The sequence below is a fragment of the Schistosoma haematobium genome, chromosome 2 (genome assembly GCF_000699445.3).
Source record: "Schistosoma haematobium chromosome 2, whole genome shotgun sequence".
Classification (NCBI taxonomy): Eukaryota; Metazoa; Platyhelminthes; class Trematoda; order Strigeidida; family Schistosomatidae; genus Schistosoma; species Schistosoma haematobium.
This window is the reverse complement of record NC_067197.1, coordinates 35,910,345-35,937,091: the sequence shown is the minus strand read 5'-3', so window position 1 is coordinate 35,937,091 and position 26,747 is coordinate 35,910,345. Positions and strand designations below refer to the sequence as shown.

Genomic DNA, 26,747 nt, shown 5'->3' with positions numbered 1-26,747 from the left:
GCAGACGGTCACCATTATCTGTTCGCTGTGCCGGAATGCTAAAATATCCACCTAAATGCCTTTCTGTTTGGTTTAAGCTACCTATCTGAGCATTAAACTCACCCCCTATGAGTACTATGTCTGAGCGTTTAGCTTTCTGAAGAAGTTCAGAAAGCTTTCTGTAAAATTCATCTTTCACATCATCTGAGCTGCAGCCGGTGGGAGCGTAGGCAGAAACGACAACGACGTGTGTCCCTATCCTCCCGAGTTCTTACGGAGCCGTTTAACCGAACAGCACATAAACGATTGTTAACGGGGATCCACTCTCACAGTGCTTGTTCCGCCCTCATGCTTAGTGCTATGCCTACACCTGCCAGTCCACGAGAACTGGCCATCGGGTCACCAGATACACGGAGGGTGTATCTCGTTGGCTCTCCGTTTTGCCGAGGTGAGGTCAAGTGAATGACCACACTGGAATCCTGTGTGCGTGTTTCGGAGACACAGCATACATCAATGGAAAGAGACTCTAGGGTTTTAGCCAAGGAAGCCTGCTGACCGATTTGACATAGGGTGCGTACGTTGAAGGCTCCAATGTGTAGTTTGGAGCGAGGTTTCAGTAGACCTGGGACAGGGTTTTGAACACTAGAATCGTTGGCTATGGTGACACTTGAGGAGGAAGCCGAAAGAGGAAGTTCAGAGTAGAAAGTCGATGTAGGAGGAATAATAGGAATTGAAGAGGAAGGTTGATTATGAATACAGTGGTCTCGAGTGCTGTTAGAGGTATGATGGCGGTTATCACTTCCCGGTTGCCCACACCGAAGAAGGGTCCTTCTGGAGGTACCTGAAAGGGAAATTGGATTAGAGGTGGTCTCAGTGACCTGAGGGCGTGACCGCAGTGCCCAAGGGACAACTGCTTGAGGCCGGTCGGGCACGGCCTTTTCGTGGGAGGTTTTTGACGTGTTAGCTCCGTTCTTCAAAGGGCCTTACCGCCGGGGACGGAAATCCGTGAGGTAAGGTGAGATGTGACATTTTTAGGGTCGACCTTTTCTAACCCCACCCCTCCTTGCGGGAAGGCAGCATCGCTGTCATGCTGGTTGTCTGAAGGAAACACCTCACTGCTGCTACACCTCCGTACAGTCAGCAGTACGACTTCGCCTTCGGACCTTGGGTTTGTTGCTTTTAGTCTTACCGTTCTCCAACCGACCTGTCTGACATGGTAGTGTAGTGAAGGAGAACACGGGTGAGGACAACCAAATTGTATGTAGGACAAATTACAGAATTACTTGGTAAAATAGAAAAACCATATAGTAAATCGTTAATTTGCAAAATATTATTCTATCATATCAAACCGGACTGTTGCTTTTGCAAACATCAATCCATTGTCTCGCATTTCATTGTTTATGCGATTTCTTACAAATTCCATTGTTTTCTCGCTCTTCTTTTCTTGATCTTCTCCATCTTCTGCTGCCAGACGTTACGTTCTTTTGACTCACGTTATATACTACTTATATCAATATAAGTAGCACGCACCACACTCGTCCCCCCTTTTAACAAGTTGCTGTCGTAGTCTTTCTGATCTCCGTACCGCTGTGTTCTTTGGTGCTTTTCGTGATTCACACCCATGATGATCTTGAAACCATCTCTGTAGTTGACTAGCATTTACGCGCTTCTGCTTGTCTTCTCTCCGGATCGTGTAGACCGAGCCGCGTCTCTCCGTGATAACATACGGTCCTTCCCAGTTTGGGGCCAGCTTCCCCGACCGTGCTCCCCCTGCTATGTTACTTTTTCGTTCTCTACACTTTACTAGGTCCCCCACTGCAAAGGGTTTCCACGTTCTCCTATGTTGTTCTGCCTTCTTTGTGTCTGATATTTGTTTCTTTTCCACGTTCCTTATTGCCTCTCTCCTCTCTTTTCTTAACCTTGTTGTCGTCCACTTCTGTTGTTGTGGCCAGGTCTTATTATGCATTGGAAGTCGTGGTTGTCTGCCATACATGAGCAAGAAAGGTGACTTCTTGGTTGTTCCTTGTGTGGAGGAACGATGTGCCAGCAAAATCAATGGTAACTCTTTCTCCCAATTTCCTCCTTTTGATGCTAACCATTCCTTTAACGTTCGATTGTTTCTCTCTGTAAGCCCGTTTGTCTGAGGATGATATGGTGTAGTTCGTATTCTCTTGATGCCAAACTGCTTTAAACGGGCTTTAAACTCGTCACTTTCAAAGCAGGGACCCTGGTCAGTTAATATCATCTTCGGTATTCCGTGACACGCTACAATATGCCGGATTACCACCTCGGTCACTGTCCTTGCCCGCTGGTCTGCAATGGGTACGGCATCTACCCAACGTGTAGCATGTTCCGTCATCACTAACAGGTACTGGTTACCGCTCGCCGTCTGTGGAAACGGTCCCATCACATCCACCGACCATAGATCACCGACTGCGGTTACTGGGATTGACTGTAATGGCGGTTGTCTGTATCGATCGCTTTTCATTAGCTGACACTGCTGGCAGGTTAACACGTATTCAGCCACATCGTCTCTCATGCTCGGCCAGTATGCACTTTGTCGTAGTAAGTCCGTCGTTCTTGCGATGCCTGTATGTGCTACCTGGTGACACTCGTGTATCACTTTACGCCGCCAGTCTTTCGGGATCACCGCCACCCAATTCTCATCATCGTCCTGCCAGGTCAGCACTCCATATGAGTTCACTCTCAGTCGGTCCTTTTGCCGAAGCAGCGTTATTACCTCCTTGTCCATTGTTCGTTTATCTACGTCTGCTCCCTCTTTTATCACTCTGATTACCTCTCGAAGGTTAGGGTCAGCTTTCTGCTGCCGGACGAGTTCTAATGGGTCTCCCTCTAAACTATTCACCGCGTATGCTGTTAGTGGCAGGTCGGCTTCCATGTCTGGTCTTGACAAGTAATCCGCCATTACGTTTTCTTTTCCTGGAACATGGCCGATACTGAAATCGTATTCTTGAAGGCGTATCATCCATCGCGCCAACTTCCCTCGGGGGTCTCTTGCTGTTTTCAACCACTGCAGGGGTTTATGGTCGGTCTCAATGTGAAATCGTCTACCTAAGAGGTATGGTCTCCATTTTTCCACTGCCCACACAATCGCTAAACACTCCTTTTCGATGGTTGAATACTTCTGTTCAGCGGGTGTGAGGACGCGACTCGCGTATTCCACCACTCTATCAGCCTGACTCAACACAGCACCTATACCATGATCACTCGCGTCTGTGGCCACTGTAAACAATCTTCCCTGTTCAGGCAGTCTGAGCGTCATCTGGCGATCGTCTAGCATGTTTTTGATTCGGTTGAACGTTTGTTCGGCAGTCTCAGTCCACGTAAACTTGGTGCTGCTCAATAACTTATATAAGGGTGCTGCTATTTCGTCGAAATTCTTGACAAACCGACTGTAGAACGCCGCTCTTCCCAGGAACTGTCTCAACTTCCTTTTCGAATTAGGTACTGCAATATTTTTTATGGTAAGAATTTTCTCCGGCAATGGTTTTATTTCTCCATTTCCCACTTTATGTCCCAACAATGTGACGCTACTTTTCGCTATCTGCGACTTGTCCTTATTAATCCGAAGTCCAAATTCGTCAATTCGCTTTAAGACCGCTTCCACATGCTTGATGTGATCTGTTTCTGTTTGACTGTACACAACTACATCGTCGCCATATACCTCGACATTATCTAGATTCTTGAGCAGTAGTGTCATTAATCTTCTGAACGTGAACGGTGCACCCGCCAACCCGAACGGCATTCGTTTAAATTGATACTGTTTATCACGTACAGTAAACGCTGTCTTGCTTCGATCACTCTGTTTTATAGGCAGTTGCCAATAACCTGACCGTAAATCCAGCACTGTAAACACCGTGGCATTCTGTAGCCGATCTAATGTTTCCACCACTGTTGGCATTGCACAAGGCTTCAGGTCTGTTATATTATTCAATTCTCTGAAGTCGACACAAAATCTATACTTTCCATTTGGTTTCTTTACCAAGAGTACCGGCGAGCTATATGGGCTGTCCGCTTCCTCAATTATACCTTCTTTTAACATTTCCTGGACCTGACGATTTACCTCGGCCTCTAAATGCACCGGGACACGACGTGTTGCAAATATATTTACTCGACTGTTCTTTATCGGTATTTCGTGCTTTACTCTGTCACAAAATCCATACGGCTCCCCATCTCCCGTGAATAGTTTCGCATACTTTTTGCATAATTCGTGAATGTTTGGTTTCTTTGACGAGACATCCGCTGCAACTCTTATTTCAGCCACTTCGCTACTTTCGTGTATTGTCAATTAACCATATTTCGTGACCACCTTACCGCTTCTTAAGTCAACTATCGCTTTTACTTCTCTTAGGAAATCTGCTCCTAATATCGGTCTCGATAAGCTTGTGGTTACGACGAACGGAAAATTTATCTCAGCATCCCCCAATTTTACGATACTGTTAGATACGCCAAACACCTCTAACATATGGCCCCCTATCGTGTGGACAGCTAATGTACACGGCTTGATTCTCTTACATTGCTCTTTGCCTATTAACGATACTGCTGCACCTGTATCGATCAGACAAACTAAATCTCGCTCATTTATGTTCACTCTCGTATATACTGCCCCTCTGTCTACTAACGCAACAATCCCCAGATTCCTAGGATAGAAAGAACACTCGTTGTAACGTCTAACATATCTGCGTCTTCGTCTTGTTGGACAGTTTATCTTCCAATGTCCTGTCCCTCCACAAGCGTAACATTTATCGTTCCTTTTATTGTTCACTCGTATTGCTGCAATCTCACGCTCCAGCTCCTCAATCTTCTTCTCGACATTACTCATCTCCTGCTTTTCGCACCCGACCGGAGCTACTGTTCGCGTCATCAGCTGACGAGTCACCTTCGCCAGTTCACTGATATCCATCGGTTGCGCTGCGTTTACCAGTTTCAGCTGTTGGGAGACAGTGGCAGGCACACTCTCGATAAACTGTGACGCCAACAACTGTGCCTCCGACTCCTCATCCAGACTCGGCAGCGCACGGTGTAACAATCTGGTAAGCTCGACAGCCAGCACCAGTGGGTCACCATCGACCGGCAACCTCGCCAGCCGGAACTTCTGCAGCGCATCCTCCCTGTCCACTGGGCTGTCAAACTCCGCCGCCAACCGCTCCGTGACTGTCTCCCATGTCGTCTTCCCGCCAGCACCGTCCAAGCTGTCATACACAGCCTTCACCCTGCCTCTCAGAAGCGTCCCCAGCACCACCAACTTCGCCTTCGGCTCCTTCACTCCCACCAGCTCCGCCACGGCCTCAAACTACTTCAGGAACCTCAGCACATCTCCGTTCTCAAACTCCTTCGGCCATGGAATCTTCATCCTTAGTGGAGGCAGCGACACCAAATGTAGTGAAGGAGAACACGGGTGAGGACAACCAAATTGTATGTAGGACAAATTACAGAATTACTTGGTAAAATAGAAAAACCATATAGTAAATCGTTAATTTGCAAAATATTATTCTATCATATCAAACCGGACTGTTGCTTTTGCAAACATCAATCCATTGTCTCGCATTTCATTGTTTATGCGATTTCTTACAAATTCCATTGTTTTCTCGCTCTTCTTTTCTTGATCTTCTCCATCTTCTGCTGCCAGACGTTACGTTCTTTTGACTCACGTTATATACTACTTATATCAATATAAGTAGCACGCACCACAGTAGGACCTTGAGGAACGGTTGTTCCAGCCAGTATAGCTCGGTTTCTTCATCACGATAGGCAAGCCCGACCACCACGTCAAGGTAGCAACAACGGTCGGGTACTTCAGAATGTTGACAGATATTGCTTCCTAAAGTATACAGTATATTTGGGAGTCACGTTTCATTTCACATATTAAAGTTCCTAAGACTTCTCGAATATAACGAGAATCAATTTGTTTTACTGATAAATATAACTCATCATAAACTTACAAAAACTGACAAACTATTGGCAACCAAAAATTTCGATAGAAACCCAATGGGAAAAACAGCACGATTTCGAAGACTGAACGACTGAACAACTGTACGCTGATTATTGTTGACGTCCTTAAAATAAATATGAGGCAGAAGTAAGCAAAATGTAAACAAAGTCGAATAGTCTACAGTGGCCAAGTAGCCAAAATGCACAATAGAATATACGCTGTTAATGTGACAAGGTCTGTGTAAAAATACTTCAATGTCTGGTGCCAGAATAATGATCACTGGTATAGTGGATATCGTACCATTCGGAATACTAACGATATACAGTATTACAAACGAAACGGTGGTGTCATGCATTATTGATGGTCAAATTAGACTTTCAGAAAAACCATTTACAACTATTTATAAAATATTTTTTTTGTGAAAGCTGAAACTTGGTCGACTTCAACGACTCTGTGCATCTTAATAAAATCGCCACAACTCCCTGTATGAAGGGTTAGTTGTGAAATATTCGTTCAGATAAGACATATTGGCAATATACGATGACATATCAGTGTAAACAACCTCACTTACTTTCTTGACATGAACAAATATTAATATAGTGAAAATTTGATGAAATTTACAGATTTACAAACCAGGATAAAGCTGTTCATTAATTGTTCAACTGATGAGAATTCATAATATAAATCAACTCCGGATTATTTTCATACACTTAGTAATACGTAGAACAAATAAAGTAACAAGTCACTTGCTTGAGCAAACACATTGTACCATCTTGTCAATTAGTAAAAAGAACAGTTCAATATTCATTGGTAATTGGACAATGGATTTGTGCACATGACAATGTCACATAAAGTCATCCATAACTCAGTTAACTGTGGAATGACATTAATTGTACTATTTGAGCGCATCTGTTTTACGTTTGACGTTCTCATAATTTCTCGATTCTCAATTTTTCTAAGAGCATGACTATATAGGCTTTTATTAGCATTACAATGAGAATTGCACACTATACATGAACCTATTTTCTTATACAATCTTTCTTTCGACTACTTTATGGCTGTTTAGTGTTCGGAAGTTTACGTTCCAATAACCAAACTTTCGAACTAGTTTTTCACACCTCTAACCATCAGTAATTACTATCATTCAACAACACATTAAATATGAAAGTTTGATGAAAAACGGGTAGATCATTCACTCACCCTAGCTGTGACTTCAATCACGTGAAATGCATACGGATTGGTTGACCACTGAGATGTATTCCATGGAAGTACATATAAAGGTGTTGAATTATCACTTTCAAGTGAATTAGCTGGTTCGGCGAATCCTTGATGAATGCCATCGATTGACACAGAAACTCTTAGAATAGGCGATAGTGACCAAACTAGAATTCTAATCAAAATATCCATCAACACATAGATAAAACTATTTATTTCTTAAACTGAATAGTTAAGGCTTCAAGACAAAAACAATAATAAACTAATAGATGTCACTGCAAACCTACCAGTAAGACGTGATTACACTTAATTTACCTGTTTAACAACAAATAATTACGGTATTTCTAAACAGAACATTGAAAGTTTGGACAGGCTTTAAACAAACTTATTCTGACTGAAGAAATAACTATCGTGTAGAGCGTTTGAACATTCAGGTAATCATTGATCACCATAATGAGCGTATTTTACGAGATGGAGCAGTGAAGATTAGAAGGATTATTTAGTTTAATGTAACTCATTCTCTAAACAGAGGTTCATGCACGCGACTACGGGCCGCAGGCACTGTGTAAAGAGCCGCGATGCAACCCCAGTACGTAAATCACGGTTCAAACTTGTGAACTGTTGGTTGAAAGGTGAGTATCCTAACTATTAGACTACCGTTTTAAGGAATATTGAAATACTTATTGTTTAACAAAATGACGATTCTTGTGATGAAACTAGCATCTTAAAATGACTAATAAAATACTTCTAATAATTCGGTTAAAAGTGGTGACAGCATTGACGATAAAAATCAGTATATATAAAACCAACACTCAGATTGTTTTATTGAACAATCTAACTGTTCAGCATTTACTCACATTTATGACAAAAGAACAATCCTAAAAGTAGTTTTCGAAGTTCGTTTGCTTACTCAGAAAAGGCGAAATAATGTTCAATTACAAGTCGAGCAGTTATAAATTAAAAAAACATGGATTCGATTGAGCGACAGTTATCATACGTATGACACAAACCATTATGATTTCATTAGGCTGATTAATACCTAGTATTTCTTCAAAATACCATTTCAAATAAACCTTTGTCACCTATTCAGTTAACTCCACCTGTAGCTCTACTAGGGTTACTGCCGGTCCCAAGCCCGGGTAAAGAATGATGTAGCCAGTAACGCCATCCCTTAAACAACAACCTTGCTAAAACAACTCGAACCAAAATAAACAATTTAAACCATGTAAACTCTGCCTCGGGAATTAAAGGACCTTCATCCTGAAGAATTATGGTGCTTCGTGGTGAAAGCTCCCATTCTGCCGAAGTCATGAGGCCAATGTCCCTCCTAACAACAAGAAAAACAATTAATACAGGAACATGGAATGTTCGAAAATGTGGGAGACCGGGGATCAATCAAATAGCAACGGAAACGAGGTGAAACAACTTGACAGCGCTCGGAATCAGAGAAACCCATTGGACCCAAGCTGGACAGAAAAGGTTAGATTCAGGATAGATGCTGCTGTACTCTGGTCACGAAGAAGGAAATGCTCCACACACAGAGTTGCTTTGATGCTGTCCAAAGAAGAAAGTGATGCACTTATAGGATGGAAATCTCATGGATCCATGGTCATCAAATCATCCATCAAAACGAAGGTGGAAATCATAATGAGTACTATCCAGTTCTATGCACACACCAATGATAACAATGAAGACGATAAGACGAGTTTTATGGGAGACTGAGGTCGAACGTAGAAGTGTCCAAGAAAGGACCTGACCAACCTGATGGGAGACCTAACAGCCAAAGTCGGAATGGACAATATTGGGTATGAAAATATCATAGGACAACATGAGCTGACTAGGAGAAAGGAACAAGAATGGTGAGATTTTCAAATTTATGTGCATTCGACAAAATGGATATGGGCGGCACAATATTCCCACACAAACGTATATATAAAGCTACATGGGTCTCACCGGATCAAACCACAAAGAACCTGGTAGATCATATTTGTATCACTAAAAACTCACAAAGTCAATTGAAGACGTGAGAACCAAGAGAGGAGCTGACATAACTTCAGACCATCACCTAGTTTTGGCCAATTTAAAACTGAAGCTAAAGAAAAACTGGACAACTGGGGAAAAAACATCACAAAAGCTTAATACAGCCTTCCTTTGAGATATTGACAATCTCAACCAATTCAAGATAGCTCTCAACAACAAGGTTCCAAGTCTTACAAAATCTACTCAAATAAGAAGAAACTACCACGAAGGACAACTGGAGAGAGATCAAGGAAGCACTAACTTCAACGTGTCATGAGGTTCTGCACTGCAAGAAACATCATCATAAGGAATGGATCTTTATCGAAACCCTGAACAAGATTCAAGAAAGGAAGGACAAGTAGACAGCAATTAACAACAACCGAACAAGAACAGAGAAAGTTAAGGCACCAGCTGAATACACAGAAGCAAACAAGCAAGTGAAGAGGAGCATTGGAGCTGACAAGCAGAAATATGTGGATGATCTAGCAACGACAGGAGGAAAAGCTGCAAGAGAAGGAAATATCAGACAACTATATAACAGAACGAAGAAAACGACAAGGAAATATATTAAATCAGAAAGACCAGTCAAGGACAAAGGAGGCAAGCCAATCACTCAGATTCAAGAACAGAGGAACAGGTGGGTAGAACACTTTGAGGAACTCTTCAACAGAACAGCTCCACTGAATCCACCAGAAATCGAACCAGCACACACAGATCTTCCTATAGATGTCAATCCACCAATGACGGAAGAAATCAGAATGACCATCAGACAAATCAAAAGCGTGAAAGCAGCAGGACCCGACAATATACCAGCTGAAGCACTGAAGTCAGACATCGAAGTAACTAAAAACACACTCCACCTATTCAAAAAGATTTGGGAGGAGGAACAAGTGCCGATGGACTGGAAAGAAGGATACCTCATAAAGACTCCAAAGAAAGGAGACCTGAGCAAATGTGAAAACTACAGGATCATCACACCACTATCAGTACCAGGAAAACTTTCCAACAGAATGTTGCTGAACCGGATGAAAAACTCAGTGGAAATCGAGATTCGAGATTAACAGGCCGGATCCCCTGAGGATCGATCGCGCACAGACCAAACTGCGACACTACGGATCATTGTTGAACAGTCGGTTGAGTGGAACTCGTCACTACACATCAACTTCATTGACTATGAGGAGGCGTTTGATAGTGTGAACAGGAGGATCTTATGGAAACTTGTTGGACACTATGGTGTTAGTAGCTGAGAAAATCGTCAATATCATCCGGAATTCATAGGACGAACTACACTACAAAGCTGTGCATGAAGGACAGTTGACAGATGTGTTCCATGTGAGGACTGGAGTCAGACAAGGCTGCTTATTCTCCCCTTCTTCTTTCTTCTGGTGGTCGACTGGATTATGAAGACCTGCACACCTGAGGGGAAGCATGGAATACAATGGGCAGCTTGCAATCAACTAGACGACTTAAACTTCGCAGATGAACTGGCCCTTCTATCTTATATACACGAACAAATGCGGATGAAGACAAACAGTGTAGCAGCAGCCTCTATAGCATTAGGCTTCAACATACACAAGGGGAAAACCAAGGTCCTCAAATACAACACGGAGAACACAAAACCAACCACATTTGATAGAAAAGCTCTGGAAGATATGGAATCTTTCACGTACCTGGGTAGTATCATCGATGAACTAAGAGGATCTGGTAAAAATGTGAAGTCAAGGACTGGCAAAGCGAGGGCACCATTCCTACAGTTGAAGAACATCTGCAACTCGAAACAGCTGTCAGCCAACATCAAATTCAGAATTTTCAATGCGAATATCAAGACAGTTCTAGTATACGGAGCTGAAACTTGGAAAACTACTACAACCATAATCAAAAAGGTTCAGGTGCTTGAAACCAATTATCTACACAAGATACTCAATATCCCTTGGTCGGATACCATCAGCAGCAGCCCACTGTGGGAGAGAACAAACCAGTTTTCGGCTGAAGAGTAAATCAGGAAAAACTCTCCAAGTGGATAGGACGTAAAATGAGGAAATCATCACACTGCATCACAAAGCAAGCACTAACTTGCAATTTTGAGGGAGACGGAAAAGAGGAAGGCCAAAAACACACTGCGCTGAGAATTGGACGCAGACATCGAAAGGATGAATAGCGAATGGAAAGGACTGCTAAGGACAGAGTTGGATGAAGAATGATGGTGGGAAGCCTATACTCGACCACGGGGAGAAACAGAAGTAAGTAAGTAAGCACGTGAATGAAACAATTCTAAAATGATATATCACAACATTGATTGTATATTTCACTCTACTTATCGAAGTAATGTGGTTTACTATGTCTGTCAAAATAAAACAAAACTAACAATATAACCTTCTACTTGATATTCGAAAAATCCCAGTTTATATATTTTAAACAGTAAACTATTTAAGGCTTGAAATCTAAACTCCATGTAACAGTTATAACTCAAACAATATTCGTATATCAGTCATTTGAACTGTAAAACTAGAGTAGTTTATTTTTATTTTTCAAGTGAACATTCTACTATTTACATACTTAGTGTAACAAACCTTACACTTATGTGGTCTGACTTATTATTTATTTAAACACATAAACATTGATACAAAAGTGCACCGAAAATTGAGTCCAAAAATTAGTTATCATTAAATTTGTGTGCAGTCTGGGATGCTGTCCAAGTACTCGAACCGAAACAGAACTGAAGAAAAATATTTAACTAGATTAGTTGATTTAAACTTTGAAATATTTCTCAACTTTTACTTTTACTTCACGCACAAAACGATTATCCAGATAGGTTATACAATTAAATAGGATCATAGTAATTTATTCCTTTCAATTTTAAGATGGTTGCAGGTCTGAATATAAGTGGCGAATATAATTCATATATCATGCATAAATTATTGCTTACGAGGCTGCGGTTTGGTGTTTGAAACACTTTCAATTACAAACCTTAGGGTGGATGTTCCAAATTCGCTCAATTAATCTCGATCTTGACAATCGGGAGTAGGATCTTCAGTGCTCACATGAAATAATTAGCTCAAAGCGTATACTTGGTCAATGAGCTGCACAAGTGTAACATCTAGTGAATTTATATTTGCATGACAAGATTAGTCTGTACTTCTATCTAATACTATTCCAGCTTCATACTACAATGAAAAGTTCTGGATTGTCTTTTTCAAATTTGCATTGATTTCATATTTCGCCTGAAATAAATGAAACTACAGATTGCTTATTAGCAAACGCACTTTCAATTGTATTAATAGCAATCATAATAATTACCACCACTATATTGACGGTTATGAAATCACTACCAAAAGAAAGTTAAAAGCTTTTCACCATGCTCCTAAATCAACAAATGAATATTGAAAACCCTATGTCAAGTTTTCAAGTGCTCAGTGAATAACTGCGGTATTTGCAACTGCAAGTACGCTGAGAAACATAATTTACCAGTTCGAAATCTTATTCGCCTAAGTAAGCTCCTACAACCTCTCCGTCGCATAGTAAACTTGCTAAATGCGGTATTGTAGAGCTATTATACCTTTGCTTGAGTGCATGGATTCTAGTGTATCGGCGTCTCGTTCTATCAGAAGATATAAAAGATATGAATGGAGTAACTAAGAAGTATGTTGTATATGTGTCAACGACCAACGATGTGCTCAATGCAATTAAACTCTTAAAAACCAATATTAATTACCTTATGTGCGTAGAAAACTCTATCCTGTGGAATGGTTCTTTTTTTGGGAGTAAAAAGTTAACGTTTTTCGGATTTGTGATTAAAATAATAGGCCATTCTTTGCTTGAATCATTAGGCGAGAGCTTCCGCACATCTACAAACGACACCAAATCGTTGTCAACAGCTACAATCCGGTAGCTGGAAATCAATAAAGAAGGGATACAAAAATTTAATATACACATGAGTCATATATACATACATATATGCACAAGTTACTTATAGCACGTCCAAATAAATATTCAAACTCCATTACATGACAAACGAGTTCATAACAAGTAGCATGATGCGATTCGTCAAGTCAGACAGTTATTCAACGGACTGGTATGAGTAGTTTGTGGAGAAAAATATTAGAGTCCTACTAATAACAAAATAACACTAAAGCAACTTAGATAACCACATGGCTCAAACTCTAAACTGAGACCAATAGAAAAAGCACTACAAATCGGGTAAGACTTACTTAAAGCTCCATCCTATCTTGAGACTTAACAGTGTGCAACCTTACATAATATCGAATATACGATACTCAAGACTTAGCAGTAAGCACCTATCTAAGTTAAGGGATAAGCCTATTCCCTAAATAATGTTATATTACTGTAATGCGACATACACCTATGGACTGGTGATAATGTTTAGGAGAAAGTAGTGGAGTTGCGCACAATAAAAAATGAACCTTTGACTAATTGTAAGACAAAGTGATGCTAAAACCAACACCAAGAAATACCTCAGTCATAGTGCCCAAGTGCAAAAACAATACAACAGTAGAAATACAGAAAACGTGTTTTGGTAATGCTATATGATTCAGCAGTTTACTCAGGATTTCCATACTGTGACATTTTATAACTGATTTCCAGAGGCGGGAATATACATTCTGATTGGATCTTCATAATGACTATACTATTTCTAATGGTAAGCATTCTACCTATTAGTTAGGTCTCATAAACCCACATAATAAATCAATATATATTCGTAAAGCTCCGGAAAGTAGTACCGTTGAAACCAGTGCTTACCATAAGGATCGATGCATACGTTTTGTTGCTCTACATGATTCTTCTCGTTATACACTTCTGGTTGAGTTCCTTAACAGTCTTAGCAACTAAGTGGTTAACAAAATCACAATAATTCAGTCGTGCGGTTCAACATCACAGAACACAAGTATGTAAATTAAAAGAAGGGAAACGCAACAATGAGAAGTAAAACACATAACTTACTAACGATTTTCACGCCAATCACCTAATTCCCATTCCCAATATCCTTGAGGCTGTAAAAATACATCTTCTTAGCCAACCCAAACAACGTATGCAAATGACCGCATAAATAAGCAAATGCACTATCTCTGCAATAAAGAAAATACGCATAGCATTTATAAGAAACTGTGTTCTGAATCATAATTCAGACATACAAATTGAATTTAATTAAAACATAGTTTGAGTATTTCTTATTGCCGATATCCAACACTGTTGTTAACAACTGATGGATAAGAAAAACAATTAGCCATTAATCTGAAATTTAATAATAATAAAATATATATAGTTGCCTTATCTACTACATGTATCTCCATTCCAATGAACACGCGCTGGATATCTTGGACATAAAAAGCGCGAAATGAGAAAGAATCATGCAAGAGATCATAAGTCTGTATATTGCTATAATTCAGAATATTGGAGATTAGACTGTTTTTATTTGTTTCTAATGAAAATATAACTAGAAATGATTTTGAAGTAAATCATTCACAGTACTTCAATATTTAAATTTATTACAGAAAGAGCTGAACACGTAAACCCTGGAAAGCTACAATTTATTTTAGTCACTAATTACGGATCCTGAGCGTGAGTACAAAACGTCAGTACAAACAATATTACTATTAATCAAACTGATCGAAATTTAGTTCTGAATATCAACAACAGGATAACACAAACTCATAACGAATAAACACCATACACAATGAACAAGTTAGTGGCTATTTCGAATCAGCAGATTAATAGAGAATGAGCTAGTCTTGCAAGAGATAGTTACAGAGTTAGAATCACTGTGTGAACATTTGGAAAGGAATTAAACTAGTTAAATAGCTAATTAAGAATAACTGAATTTTTCGCAACAAACACTTAACAGTATACCTTTCTTCGACAAGCTCTTTAAGTTTCACGTTTTCCAACGAACCAAACACTTTTACGCCTAAATATTTTTAAAGTGTACAGTGAATTACTGAAAATAATGGGCTGTGAAATACTGACCTAAGTGTCTATGGTCAGGAAGATAATAGTCCTGTAATTAAGTAATTCAAATACAAAAGAACTGATACTTAATAAAATAGATTATTATCTTGTTGTGTTAACGAGGTATGGCAACTTGGACCGATGCATATATGTGCCTGGTCCTACGTTGTAGCTGACTGACTGAGATTATCATGCTTGCAACTGAAATTGTTGTGGAACTTTACTCGAAGTGGATCTAGTAACAACAATCATTCCGGTGCAACAAAAAGTAATCATATTAACCTATAAGTTGGCTCATGAATAGCTTTTGAAGTCTAGCTACTTGAGAAGGACAATGCGAAAGGACGTGTTTATTGCCAAGAAAACCTATGCGAAAGTGAGAAAACTATGTATTCTGTGGTGAATTCTTTAATCGAATGAAATCTAAAAATTGTAAATACCAATTATTTTTGGTACAGTTAAATATCAAAAACTTAAAGTCCAATGATATAAAACCTACCCAATCACTGTACCCAGATTCGAATCACTCGAAACAACCGTGGAAGTTGGATAATGTCCAAATACAAATGTCTGATTACTATCTTTAGCTTCATCAATCGACTTTAACAACTGTCTTTTAACATTCTGTAATATTAGGTTAAATATTGATAGAACAAAATAAAAGAAAATATGAACAGTTTACAATAAATCAAAAATATTACAAACATGTTTGCTATAACTAGTGGATCAGTTATATACAACGTAGAATCCAGAGTATCAGTCACAGTACCTCACATAAGCACGATATATATATCTAGCATATTATGTACTGGATACGATAAACTGAGTTACCTGTAAAAAACTACTGACCACTAACATTAGTGCCACACCTTGTCTTTGAATGTTGTACAGTGCGAACTACGCGTCACATATCTCGAGAGAGGACATCACGTGAAAATTAAAGAGCTAAGGTACTGGAGTTTGGAACGACACCACGAAAAAGTTCTTTCTATTTGGAAACACTACAACTGGCAATTAGTTTTATTCAATAGGTAATCTATAGAAAGAACCAGCAAACAACAAACAAACGGTATGCTAAACTTTCAGACCGGGAATCACTGTTAGCAATCTACACAAGCAACACGAAATGTGACACATAAAGATTATAAACATCATACTTAGCCCATGTGCTAGATTCTATACAGCCTTTACAGTCCGAAAATCCAAATAACCAATCAAACTACTACTAAATCCATAAAAGCGTGAGATGCATGGGAAAAAATACAAACACTCTGTAACAATTACACATGAAGTCATAAAATATGGAGATTTATGGGGAGGTTAAGGGTTCGTGCGCGAGACCGAAGGTGATGCGCTCGAGTCCCACGTGCGGGATTGTGGTTGAGCACTGCTGAGTCCCATACTAGGAAGAAACGGCCGTCCAGTGTTTCCAGGTTTCCAATGACGGTATAGCTTAGATTGACTCGTCAATTCAACTGTTGAAATCATGCATTCGAACGCCTTCAACTAATCAGGAAGTTCTTTAAAATGGACTGGTGTGATTCACAAATACAAAACTCGGCAGTTAATGTATTGGTGAGCACCTTTCAACCTATTGACAGTGGCCTCAGCACGGTCATTAGGAGTAGAGGATATTAGCAGGTTACTGATATTCAATCATCGGTGCCTACAAGGCATTGCTCGTGTATTTCGGGATCACAGAGTAAGCAATGCTTGGGTTAGAAATAGAGTACCAGGTAAAGATGGGAAATCGATCAACGGAATAGTAAGTCTTCATCAACTGGGGTGATTAAGACGTGTTACATATGCCGACCACCACCTACCTCACTTAAGTCACTTCGAGCTTTGCTTATGATTACTACGGAAAACAAGAGCGCTGACAAACACTTAGAATCGTCACGATTCGACCAGGTTTGAGATGATTATAGTACGGTCTCATATAAAACGCACTCTAGTGAGTTAGTCAGTCTATTTCATGCTACAATACAAGTTGCCAAATATCACAAATGTATAAACTGAATAGTAATGATGTCCAGTAACAGACACAACTTACCAAGTTAAAACTACCGAAAAATTAAAAGGCCATTTCAATCCAGGTTCAGTGGATAAATCAATACTTATGAAAGAATATTGACCATATGGTTTTACGAGTTTGAATATGCGTGACTTTAATGAAGATCCGCCCCTTACACCAAATCGACTGGAATGACAACGAAAAACACAAGACGTTTTACTTATTACGTTGAATCATGTCGATAAGTTTACTACTATTCTTATTTTACACAAGGTGCATCAAAAAACGCAAATACTCTAATAAGATAATCAAAGTATTTCAAGACTGCTATAGCATAAGACTCGAATAGCAGAGTCTGGCACAAAGGATTCGCCTGGCTGGTAACTTCAATTCATTCCGACAAAAGAAACCAGATAACGGGTAGTACAGAGAGCTTTTCAAGACTATCAGACGAATTACAGTGATTTCGAAGTCAATAGTAGTGAGACATAAATCACTACGTTGTCTGAACTTGTCTAAATAAAGAAGTTTAACACCACCGATCAGCGAATCAAATGAGGAAATCACTAAGTTAGTATGGCTATTTCGGTTACAAATTGACAAAAGATGAACAAACTATTATACCACCAATTAGTAACGACAGTCTGTGATTTACCTGTAATAATCACCATAACCACCAAATGATGGAACGTCAAAACTATCTAAATGAATATCAAAGTGATGATTAAATCTAACCATGATTCCCCCGTACGTCAAGCCACTTAGTCAAATTTAGTACTCCAGATTGTTTCAGAAGTGACGAATAATCCTCCCATTCCTCCAGATTTTGTAAAGATAACGAGAACGTCTTACCCTTGCCATCAGTAATATCACCTTATGCAAATAAATTGTAGTGAAACAATATACCTGATGCGATTACGACTTCAGGTCGAATCACAGGAATGTGTGTAGAACAAAACTCCAAGAAGTCCATCTGTCTGTCTTTAGAACCAAACTCGCTAAAATGCAAATCTGTGATCTTAAAATTTCATACAAGTAGTAAGTTTATCTTACATGTACGAACCAGAAAACATTATGAGCACCACCATCGACGACCATATCATTGTGAAGAAAAGATCTAACTTCAAAGGCGACTGAACCGCTTAAAGACAGCGAATTGATGAAAACGTAAGACCAGCATGATACTAATTTGGAGAAAAAGACGGAAGACCTTCCCAATAACATTCTGGTAACGCCTCAGTAGTACTGTTACAACGCTTCAGGGCTATCGTTCACTTTGAAAGTTGCGAGCACTTGAAGGTCAAACTGTCGCAAAATGATTGGTGCGTCAGATCGACAATTAGTAAGGACGTACGGAAACGGTAAAATCAAGACATTTTTCGATTTGATTTGGGTTCAGCCACACTACGTCTGATAACATCCATCCCTCAAGTAACGAAAGTGATGTCATAGTAATAATGTATGATACAGGACGAATCTTCTATGACATTATGTTATCGCGACGACTTACTAGTTGGAAAACCATGAAACCCGTTTGAATGAAGTACATAAGTTCCAGTTTCAGTTTTTGGTTTGAAAAGGACAGGAGGCCTGATGGCCTGTGTCAGTCCTGGCAATGGTGGTCTCTCAGTTGATCCAACTTTCTTTTGAAAGAGTCGACGGATGCAGCCTCAACCACGTGCTGAGGTAATGAGTTCCACTCGTTGATGATTCGATGGGAAAGTCGATAGTCAGCTGATAAGTAATTTGTTCTTGGCTTGTGATGCACGCAGTTTCTATGTATTCGGCAGCGACCAAAATATCCGTGTTACAGTCTACGCACAGTCATGCCGACGTAATATTGTGTTTATCACATGTCTTAGGAACATTTTTCGGGAGGGTAAATGTTAACTGTATAAATTATTTGCTGTAGTTCAAAAATCTCCATGTTCGCGAATGCTTGTAACACCTTATAAAAACCAGGCGATCTGACATGTGAGCTCTGCTTTTAATAATACATTTTATTCAGGTTTACGCAGAAGTACGAGCACCTGAGAACTCATTTTCCAAGGGCCTATGATTACATAAAAAATCACTGGGTTGCTCGGAAGTCAGTGTGAGTTCGCTGTTTCCAGTGACATGTACTAAGCCCGAGAGCCGATCATAAACACTTAAAAGAATGTCCCAGAAGAGGTGTTTCTCTTCCACTTACGTTCTGGAAAGTCTGAAGTACGATAGACAATGACCCAAGTTTGCGTCATTACGACGCCGTAAAGGATTGTCGACGTTTTCCAGAGCTTGAGGTAAGGAATGTAGCTATGTGTATCATAAATTTCAAGTGCCAAGGTCACTGTAAACCATAAAAGTGTTGGGAGAATGAGATACGAATTAATAACAAAAGAATACATCCGCTTCTACGACAAGGGCATAATGTATGTTGTTAACACTTGTGGGCGTCTCAATGATTATATGCTGCCATGTGGTCATATTTTGTATGTACATTCCAAAGATCTAATTCGTGGAGGTGTGTTTCCTCGTTTCCAGAAGAATCTTATATTTATTTCGACAAAGTAGCCGGTGGGCAAGAAACTACATAATGAGCTTGGTCTTCGGTGAACAACGTGTCAAGCTCTACAGTGAGTAAAGATGTGCTTGAGAAGTTCACTAATAACTACCACTTATTCCATGCTCTTATTAAACCTCTGGCCAGTAAACTAACTTGTTCATTCCATGAGGCATCGGGAGACATGTGTACACAAGTTATGAGTTCAGTCGGTGGTAACTATGAAGCTGCATCGTCTGAATTAATTGTTCTCAGAGTCCATAGCTATGATTCTTGATAACAAGAAGTTTTATTACTGTAATTTTTTCAGTTTTACATAAACTTGTTCTCACAGTGTTACGGCAGGGAGAGTGTACTGTGCAGTCTTGTATGGCTGTGAAACAGAAATTTTGGTGTGTAACGATTACGATTCTGTGGCAAAAGCGAATAATCGTACAGACCGTCTACCAGATGCCGCAACACTGGACTTGGTGTACTATGCTACTGGGTCAATTTCTGTACTGTTGTACTGCCTAGAAATCATATAGCAGTTAATTTTTACCGTCATTAGACTGGTTTCGCTAAGCCTTCGTTTCGGGATGTACCAATAAAACTGCGTGTTTGATGTCAGTTACCTGTATTATATGAATAGGCATTGTCTCACAATTTTTATCTGTGCTCTATCGTCAAAGATCAGAGGATCTACCTATTCTTCGCTCTTAGTGGTTTGCTATTCGCAAACTAACAACCCTCTCTTCATGTATTCATTGTAAATAATTTCTCTTCGCTTGAAAAATTAGTAGAACTTATACATTTATTGCCTACACTTATGATCATTAAAATGGCTGCTTGTTTATCAAACGATAGGAGTGATCGCAAGTTATTCATGAGATACTCGTGTTATGAATGAATGTGCATTTTCGGGAATAGTTCCATCGCTGACCATCCCAACACCCTTAGTTACGCAAAAGACTAATAGAATACATGTAGAATTTATTACATTTTATTGGTAGTTATTCACAACTACGAATACAAACTTCCTGTTTACTGTACAAACAATGGCTATCTAATAATTTTTTGTGCAAATATTTTTCTTGTTTTTGGTTTATTAATAGAAAGAACGAACTTGATTGTAGAACCTCACAATGGTGAGACTATTGTTTATGGGTCACCTTTGAGCGACGCTAGAGTGAACTTGGGCGTGTCCCCGTAATTACTAGGACCAAATGAAGATTATAAACCTATAGTACCAAAACGGTATTGTAAAGTACAATTAAACTCAAATTGATTTCGTCATCGTGGCAGGCTGCTTAGCGAACAATCAGAATGAAGCGGAAATAATTATATTCACCATCTTTGTAAATAATGGCGGTCGGCTTGTAGTGGCATTGAGCCCTAATCGCTCAATCCTCAAACATGAGCACGAGACAAATGGGAAAATAGATATTCAACATTTGACGCAGAGACAAACCTGAATGTAGGGCCAGCGTAATGTCACTAAGCCCTAGCCAAATCATACGGCAGTTGGGTCATTGAATATCGAGCAAATCATCGATCTTCGTCAAGGTCAGGGACAGCCAAAGCGCATCAGTTAATCATATGCCATGGACTGGCCAATGTGGCAGTGGTTTTAATTTCGCTTGTATCTACTACAAATAATATATTTCTGTAATGCCGTCCCCTGTGTTGTACAGTCTTCAAAGCATCTATGGTACATTGATACGTCAATGGGGTAGTCCACGTAGGATGTTGACCACGAGGTGTGAATTCGGTGTTCGGTAGTTTGTCACACCATTCACGTCTAACTCGAGTAGGCCTCCGATCATTTTCGACATAGATCATCTACGTTGGTGATTTACACTGGTGAGCCCGATGTGATGTGATGTGTAACGTTGCAGATTACGCACGGTAGTTTCGGTTGCGTTTGATGAATCTCAGGATACTTGTCGAGTAGTGGTTGATAAAGTGGGTCTATCGTGTACTTAATTGTGACCGGGGATAATCTGAAACCAGAAAAAGAAGTTATGCAAACGGATAAATTAGTGTTTCCGCCTACTAGCCTCCGTTTGTGCGTATCGATGATTAGATTATGGTGTTGTAGAAGGTCCATAACAATGATTGGCATGGAAATATCTGCAACAACGAAGATCCAGTGAATGGGTTTGCGTAAAACCACGTTCAGGTAAACGTACCTTTTGCCATACGTAGCGATAGGTTTTCCGTTTGCCGCCTGTAAGTTTAGAGCTGATTCGTGAAGCCAGTCGTTAGGATTTGCCGGGAGAATGCTAACTTCTGTGCCAGTGTCGACGAGGTAGCGAACTCTCGTTGTCACATCTATGACGTATAACAGACGGCTATGTTCGCCGGCTACGGTTGCCGTTAACGCGTGCCGGCTTGGAAGTGTCCCGAGTTGTTTTTCGTGTCGGTCGGTTTTGGGTTGGGAAAATTGCAGGGTTTTCTGCAATTTCTGGAAGACTTTCCATACTGGTTATGATATCGGCACCAGTCGGGGCTATCCGTCTCTCGTGGTCTAGAGACAGATTGCTTACGTGAAGTGCTTCTACGTGGGGTGTGTGATCGCTTACGGTCGTTACGAAAATTAAGATAACGCGTAAGCGTATGACATAACTCTGTTATGTCATTCTGGGACGTTTGAGGCTTTTCTTTTTCTAAACAACCTCGGTAGTAGAAGATTTTGTGATTTCTGAAATGCCGTCGGCAGATGCAGCTAGCTTGTCTTGAGCGTTGTTATGGAACGAGACAAGCACAGCTTGAACCTGTTGAGGAAGTTTGGATAAGAAAAGTTGTTTAAGTAGGCCATCATCGAAAGTTCGTTGGCCAATAACCTCTCTCATCCTTTGCAACATGTCAGTCGCAGAACCGTATCGCAGGTCGATGTTATTGAGGAGTTGGTCTAACCTTTGTCGATCGGTTAGGTCTCCTCGTTTAAGGATAGAACGCTTTAAGGTTTCGTACGGTTCAGAAACATCACTAGTAAACATACTAGGTGTTACGTACCTGTTGAATTCCCGCGGCAGTGCCTTGACTAGGAATTGTGCACGTGTGTCGTTCACGCCGTGCTCGTGGAAGTCGGCTTCTGCGTAGCAGAACCAGGCTTCGATATTGTCGGGCCAGAAGTACATGAGTTGGAACGAGGGTGGGGACATAGTCTTAATGTTAAATACTCTGGAGGTCTGTTTAGTCATAAGGGAAAATTAAGTACGAAAATACACGAGTGAAAAATATATGGATATCCGAAAACGCGGGAAAAAATATCACAATGTATAAAATATTAAAATAAACCAATGATATATAGAATCCTATAATGGAACAGACTCACAGCTTAAGATTTTGTGTACCGTATCACGTTAGGCTCACCAACGTGGACCGAAGTACTATATAATCGATAAGAACAGAACCGACGATAGCATCAGCATCGATCTCCTCAAAGCAGCGTATTTAGAAGGAAAATCCTATCCACGTCGATTTTCCTTCGGTGCAATCGAATGACACGACTCCGACACATATAATACCTCATCCGACAACCAACACGCATGATGATACTTCGACAGTATCTGAAAGTAAACTTAAAACAACGCGTTCTGGGAGAAGAGTAAGATTTTCAGAACATTTAAACGACTATTGCATGTAAGACACCAGTTAACATTTTGTTTCATCTCGATTTTCCATGGCACTATATATAATATAAAAAATTTTTAATATGCTTATATATATATATCATCCGGCTAATATGCATATTAAAAAATTTGTTTAAAAAAACAAAAAACATCTTGTAAAAATTGCTTTTACGTTATCACCCTTTTTTCGCCCACTTTGTGTCTTAAAGCGTGTACGAGTTTATTTCGACATGCACTTACATATTCTTTTCTTTTCCAGGACGGCTGGAAAAGACGATACAAAGAACGATGAGGTTTACGAGGAACCAAAATTTTCATTGTGCATTTTTTTCTTACTTTATTGTATTTCACGGTCCCTTATGGTAAGGAAAGACGACCAGACGCTGCTAAACCTAGCAAGCTATCAGATGAGTGTTTACCAAAGACAAAACTCGTTGGGTTTAAACTTCTGGCTGGTCACGCCTTAGGGTCATCAGTACTCCATCAGGGGGAGAGTGATCTGTAGCAGTAAATAAATCCCTGAAATAAATAACTCTGTAAGTTTTCGACATTGGATGCTGACCACATGTTTCAATGGACTCACCTAACTGAAGGCACTCGGTCATGCATCCTCATCAGATCACGTGTGGGAACGCTGAGCTCAACATCTACTGCAATCGCTAAGCAGATTAGATCAGACAATTCCGATATATTGACAACCATCAAATACAACTTTTGATCTTGATTCTGTCTTTTGATTTCTCTTGATGGGCGCGCTTCATAATAGGTGTTACTGGTAAAATCGTTGTCAAACACTGAATACCTGTGACACCTTCACGCAGTTTGGCGACCATGAAAACAATGCAATTTATATATATATATATATATATATACATGAATAAATCACGTTAGTCGATATAGAAATATGTTATTTGTCTGATCATTGTGTATAGCTAAGTGTAAATGACTTCTAGTCTGAGGTCTGAATATGGTAAAGCTGTTGTATCAGCAAACGATGAATGGTTTTTCAAGGGCTTTGTGATACTATGTACCGCAAAATAGAAAAATACCCATTCACTAAATTTTGAAATCAGATAATAGACTTTCGAATCAATTTATAGCTAATTTAGACTTGAGCCTGTGCAAAAAGTAAAATTAAAAAATTAGGGCTAAAATGTGTCGCGACATCACAGTTTCGTCAACGTCATTCGTTAAGCTCAGAGTTTGGATTGCCACCTTTTTCATCTCAGTGGCCTTGTCCTACATGCCTCAAATTTAGATCCAGATTTCAGATTCACATTTTTGTAGTAAGGACAGAAGGCCTGCAGTGCGAGGACGGTCCATTGGTGAACTTGAGGAAGCTCTAAAAAGCTCAGAAACAGCCGAAGATGTTCCGTTTAATCATCTTTTGGTAGAGTATTCCAGAATCCCTTTATGTAGCTTCCTCATTGGACGAATGCTAATAACCCTCTGTGTGAGGATTGGATAACTATAATGGTGATTCAATTTTTACTTAAAACTATAAATACCTGACAGTTTTGTACCATAAAGGATATCATTTGGAATAACACTCCTTTCATTTGTCTTCTGTCTTCTCGCTTGAGACTTGGAAATGTTCTTGCGTCCAGGTGCTCAAGTTAAACGCGTGCAGGGCCAGTGCAATGTCACTGAGCCGTAGCCAAATCACTCTGCAGTTGGGTCGCTGAATATCGAACAGATCGCTCGATCCCTGTCAAGGTGAAGGACAACCAACAAGCATCAGTTAATCGTACGCCATGAACCGGCCCATGAGGGATAGTATTACTTTCGCTTGTGTCTACTCTAACAAATATATTTCTGCAATAACCTCCCCTGTGTTGTACAGTCTTCAAAGCATCTATAGTACCTTGATATGTCAATAGAGCAATCAACGTTAGGTGCTGACCACGAGGGGTGACTTTGACGTTAGCTGCCCCCAAATGCCCTGATACGGCCGAGAGTGGGGACAGTCCACTCTCCCTCTCGAAATGCTCTCACATGGTCAAGCGTATATAGCTTCTGCCAGAGAAGTCCTACTCACTGCCTTCTCATGGCATTACTGATGTTTACGAAATTAAGAGGACGAAAAGCGAAACTTCAGCGCTTTAACTGGGTTAGTGGACATGGAGACTCTACCTAGTGGAGTTGGAAAACCCTCGTAACGACCGAACAACCACTATTCGGTTGGAACGCCAGACTGACGAACCAAAATTTATTCGATTAGACCAGACCAAGTTCCTCTGTATAGCATACAATGCGTTTTTGAGGTACTCGTATTATATTATATCAAAACACAAACTCTGTGCTCAATATAAACAGTTCTAATTTAGAAAATAGAACAAATTACATCAAAAGTACCAAATACCTCAAACGGTACAGCCTGTGCTATACAGTCAGAAGTTTCTCTAACGCGAAGTAGCGCACTAAACAACGAAGGAAACAGTTAATAATGAAGGGTTTGATACCTGAGAATCGATAAAAAAAATTTCAACAAGATGTGATCAAACATCTATCCGCAAGGATTCCAGCAATCCTCCCCAGCAGACAGTCAAAAGGTTAACAGCCACACGCTGAACCACGCCGTGATCTTGACCACAACCTTACTGTCAATAGTCCGGCAACATGCAGTGGAAACTTAGGTAGCAAAAGGTAAGTCTTCAATCAAAATCACATAATAAAGGCTCAGACGAGGAAGACTGAAGAACAAAAGGTGTGGTTAAACGAGGTCTGAACAAAGGTTAAGATACACGACAAGGAGAAGAAACAGATACATGACAGTACTTTCCAACAAAAAGCTGCGGAGGGATTTTTATCGTTTTCTTTCCGTTACAGCCCTCATTCCAAACCCATGGCGCACATGGGCCCCAGTATCCTGAAGAAACTAATGGCGTTTGAACCAATCGTCGGTCACCGGCTACCACGGGGCTGAATCTCTTGACGTTGCTCCACTGCCTTGTGGATCAGACATTCGGGTGGAAGGCTCCGGGTGTGGTCCCCTAAGACCGAGTTGTTTGGGTCTCGCCTAATTTCATGAAAGAGTGACCTCCTATCAGCTTGGCCCACAGAATTCCTTTTACCGAACCTTGAGTTATACGGTACTAATCTACCATAACGTGTTCGAGCAATTCTGGCTCTCTCTTCTACAAAGATCACAAATTCTTCAAAGCTCGGCTCCCTCCCATGCACCATGATCTTATTGGCGACTTCCGCTCACTTATTCTGTAATTCTAGCGGACATGTACCCCATTTCCTTCAACGTTATACATACATTTTGTAACTTAATCGCAAAGTCAGTTAATACGTCAGCTGATCTTCCAACAGATTTGTGGTTTAATAACTCAGTAATTAGTTCTCGTGCAACAAGGTGATCCTTACCAAATAAATCATATAAAATTCGTTTAGCCGTCATAACCCAAATGACTGGGCAGGGAAATGCATGCTTCAACA

At 40.2% G+C, this 26,747-nt stretch overlaps 2 protein-coding genes across 2 annotated transcripts in view; both read right to left on the bottom strand.

Annotated features, from left to right (window-relative positions):
* The window catches only part of TMEM62_2 (Transmembrane protein 62), a 29,944-nt gene extending 15,856 nt beyond the window's left edge, over positions 1–14,088 (bottom strand). The window contains exons 1-3 of the mRNA XM_051215064.1: positions 12,879–14,088; positions 7,133–7,322; positions 5,943–6,056 (exon numbers count right to left, since the gene is read on the bottom strand). Of these exons, the coding sequence (XP_051068248.1) occupies positions 5,943–6,056; positions 7,133–7,322; positions 12,879–13,099 (525 nt within the window). The 5' untranslated portion in view covers positions 13,100–14,088. The remainder of the gene's footprint in view (positions 1–5,942; positions 6,057–7,132; positions 7,323–12,878) is intronic.
* Positions 14,089–14,195: 107 nt separating this feature from the next.
* Positions 14,196–26,157, bottom strand: TMEM62_1 (Transmembrane protein 62). Its single transcript, XM_051208118.1, has 7 exons — positions 26,082–26,157; positions 18,198–23,359; positions 18,051–18,162; positions 17,880–18,017; positions 17,800–17,845; positions 15,630–17,330; positions 14,196–14,250 (listed from the first exon to the last, which is right to left on the bottom strand). Exons 2-6 carry the CDS (start codon positions 18,366–18,368, stop codon positions 17,180–17,182), a joined length of 618 nt encoding a protein of 205 aa, XP_051068247.1. The 5' UTR covers positions 18,369–23,359; positions 26,082–26,157; the 3' UTR covers positions 14,196–14,250; positions 15,630–17,179.
* Positions 26,158–26,747: the final 590 nt, after the last annotated feature.

What these genes read in the sequence shown, in the direction of transcription:
- TMEM62_1 (XM_051208118.1), bottom strand. Translation starts at nt 18,368, where the DNA reads ATGTTATTGGGAAGGTCTTCCGTCTTTTTCTCCAAATTAGTATCATGC. An exon ending in ATGTTTTCTGGTTCGTACAT is followed by an intron (nt 18,163 to 18,197) that starts GTAAGATAAACT and finishes TGAAATTTTAAG; the next exon opens with ATCACAGATTTGCATTTTAG. An exon ending in TGACGTACGGGGGAATCATG is followed by an intron (nt 17,846 to 17,879) that starts GTTAGATTTAAT and finishes ATATTCATTTAG; the next exon opens with ATAGTTTTGACGTTCCATCA.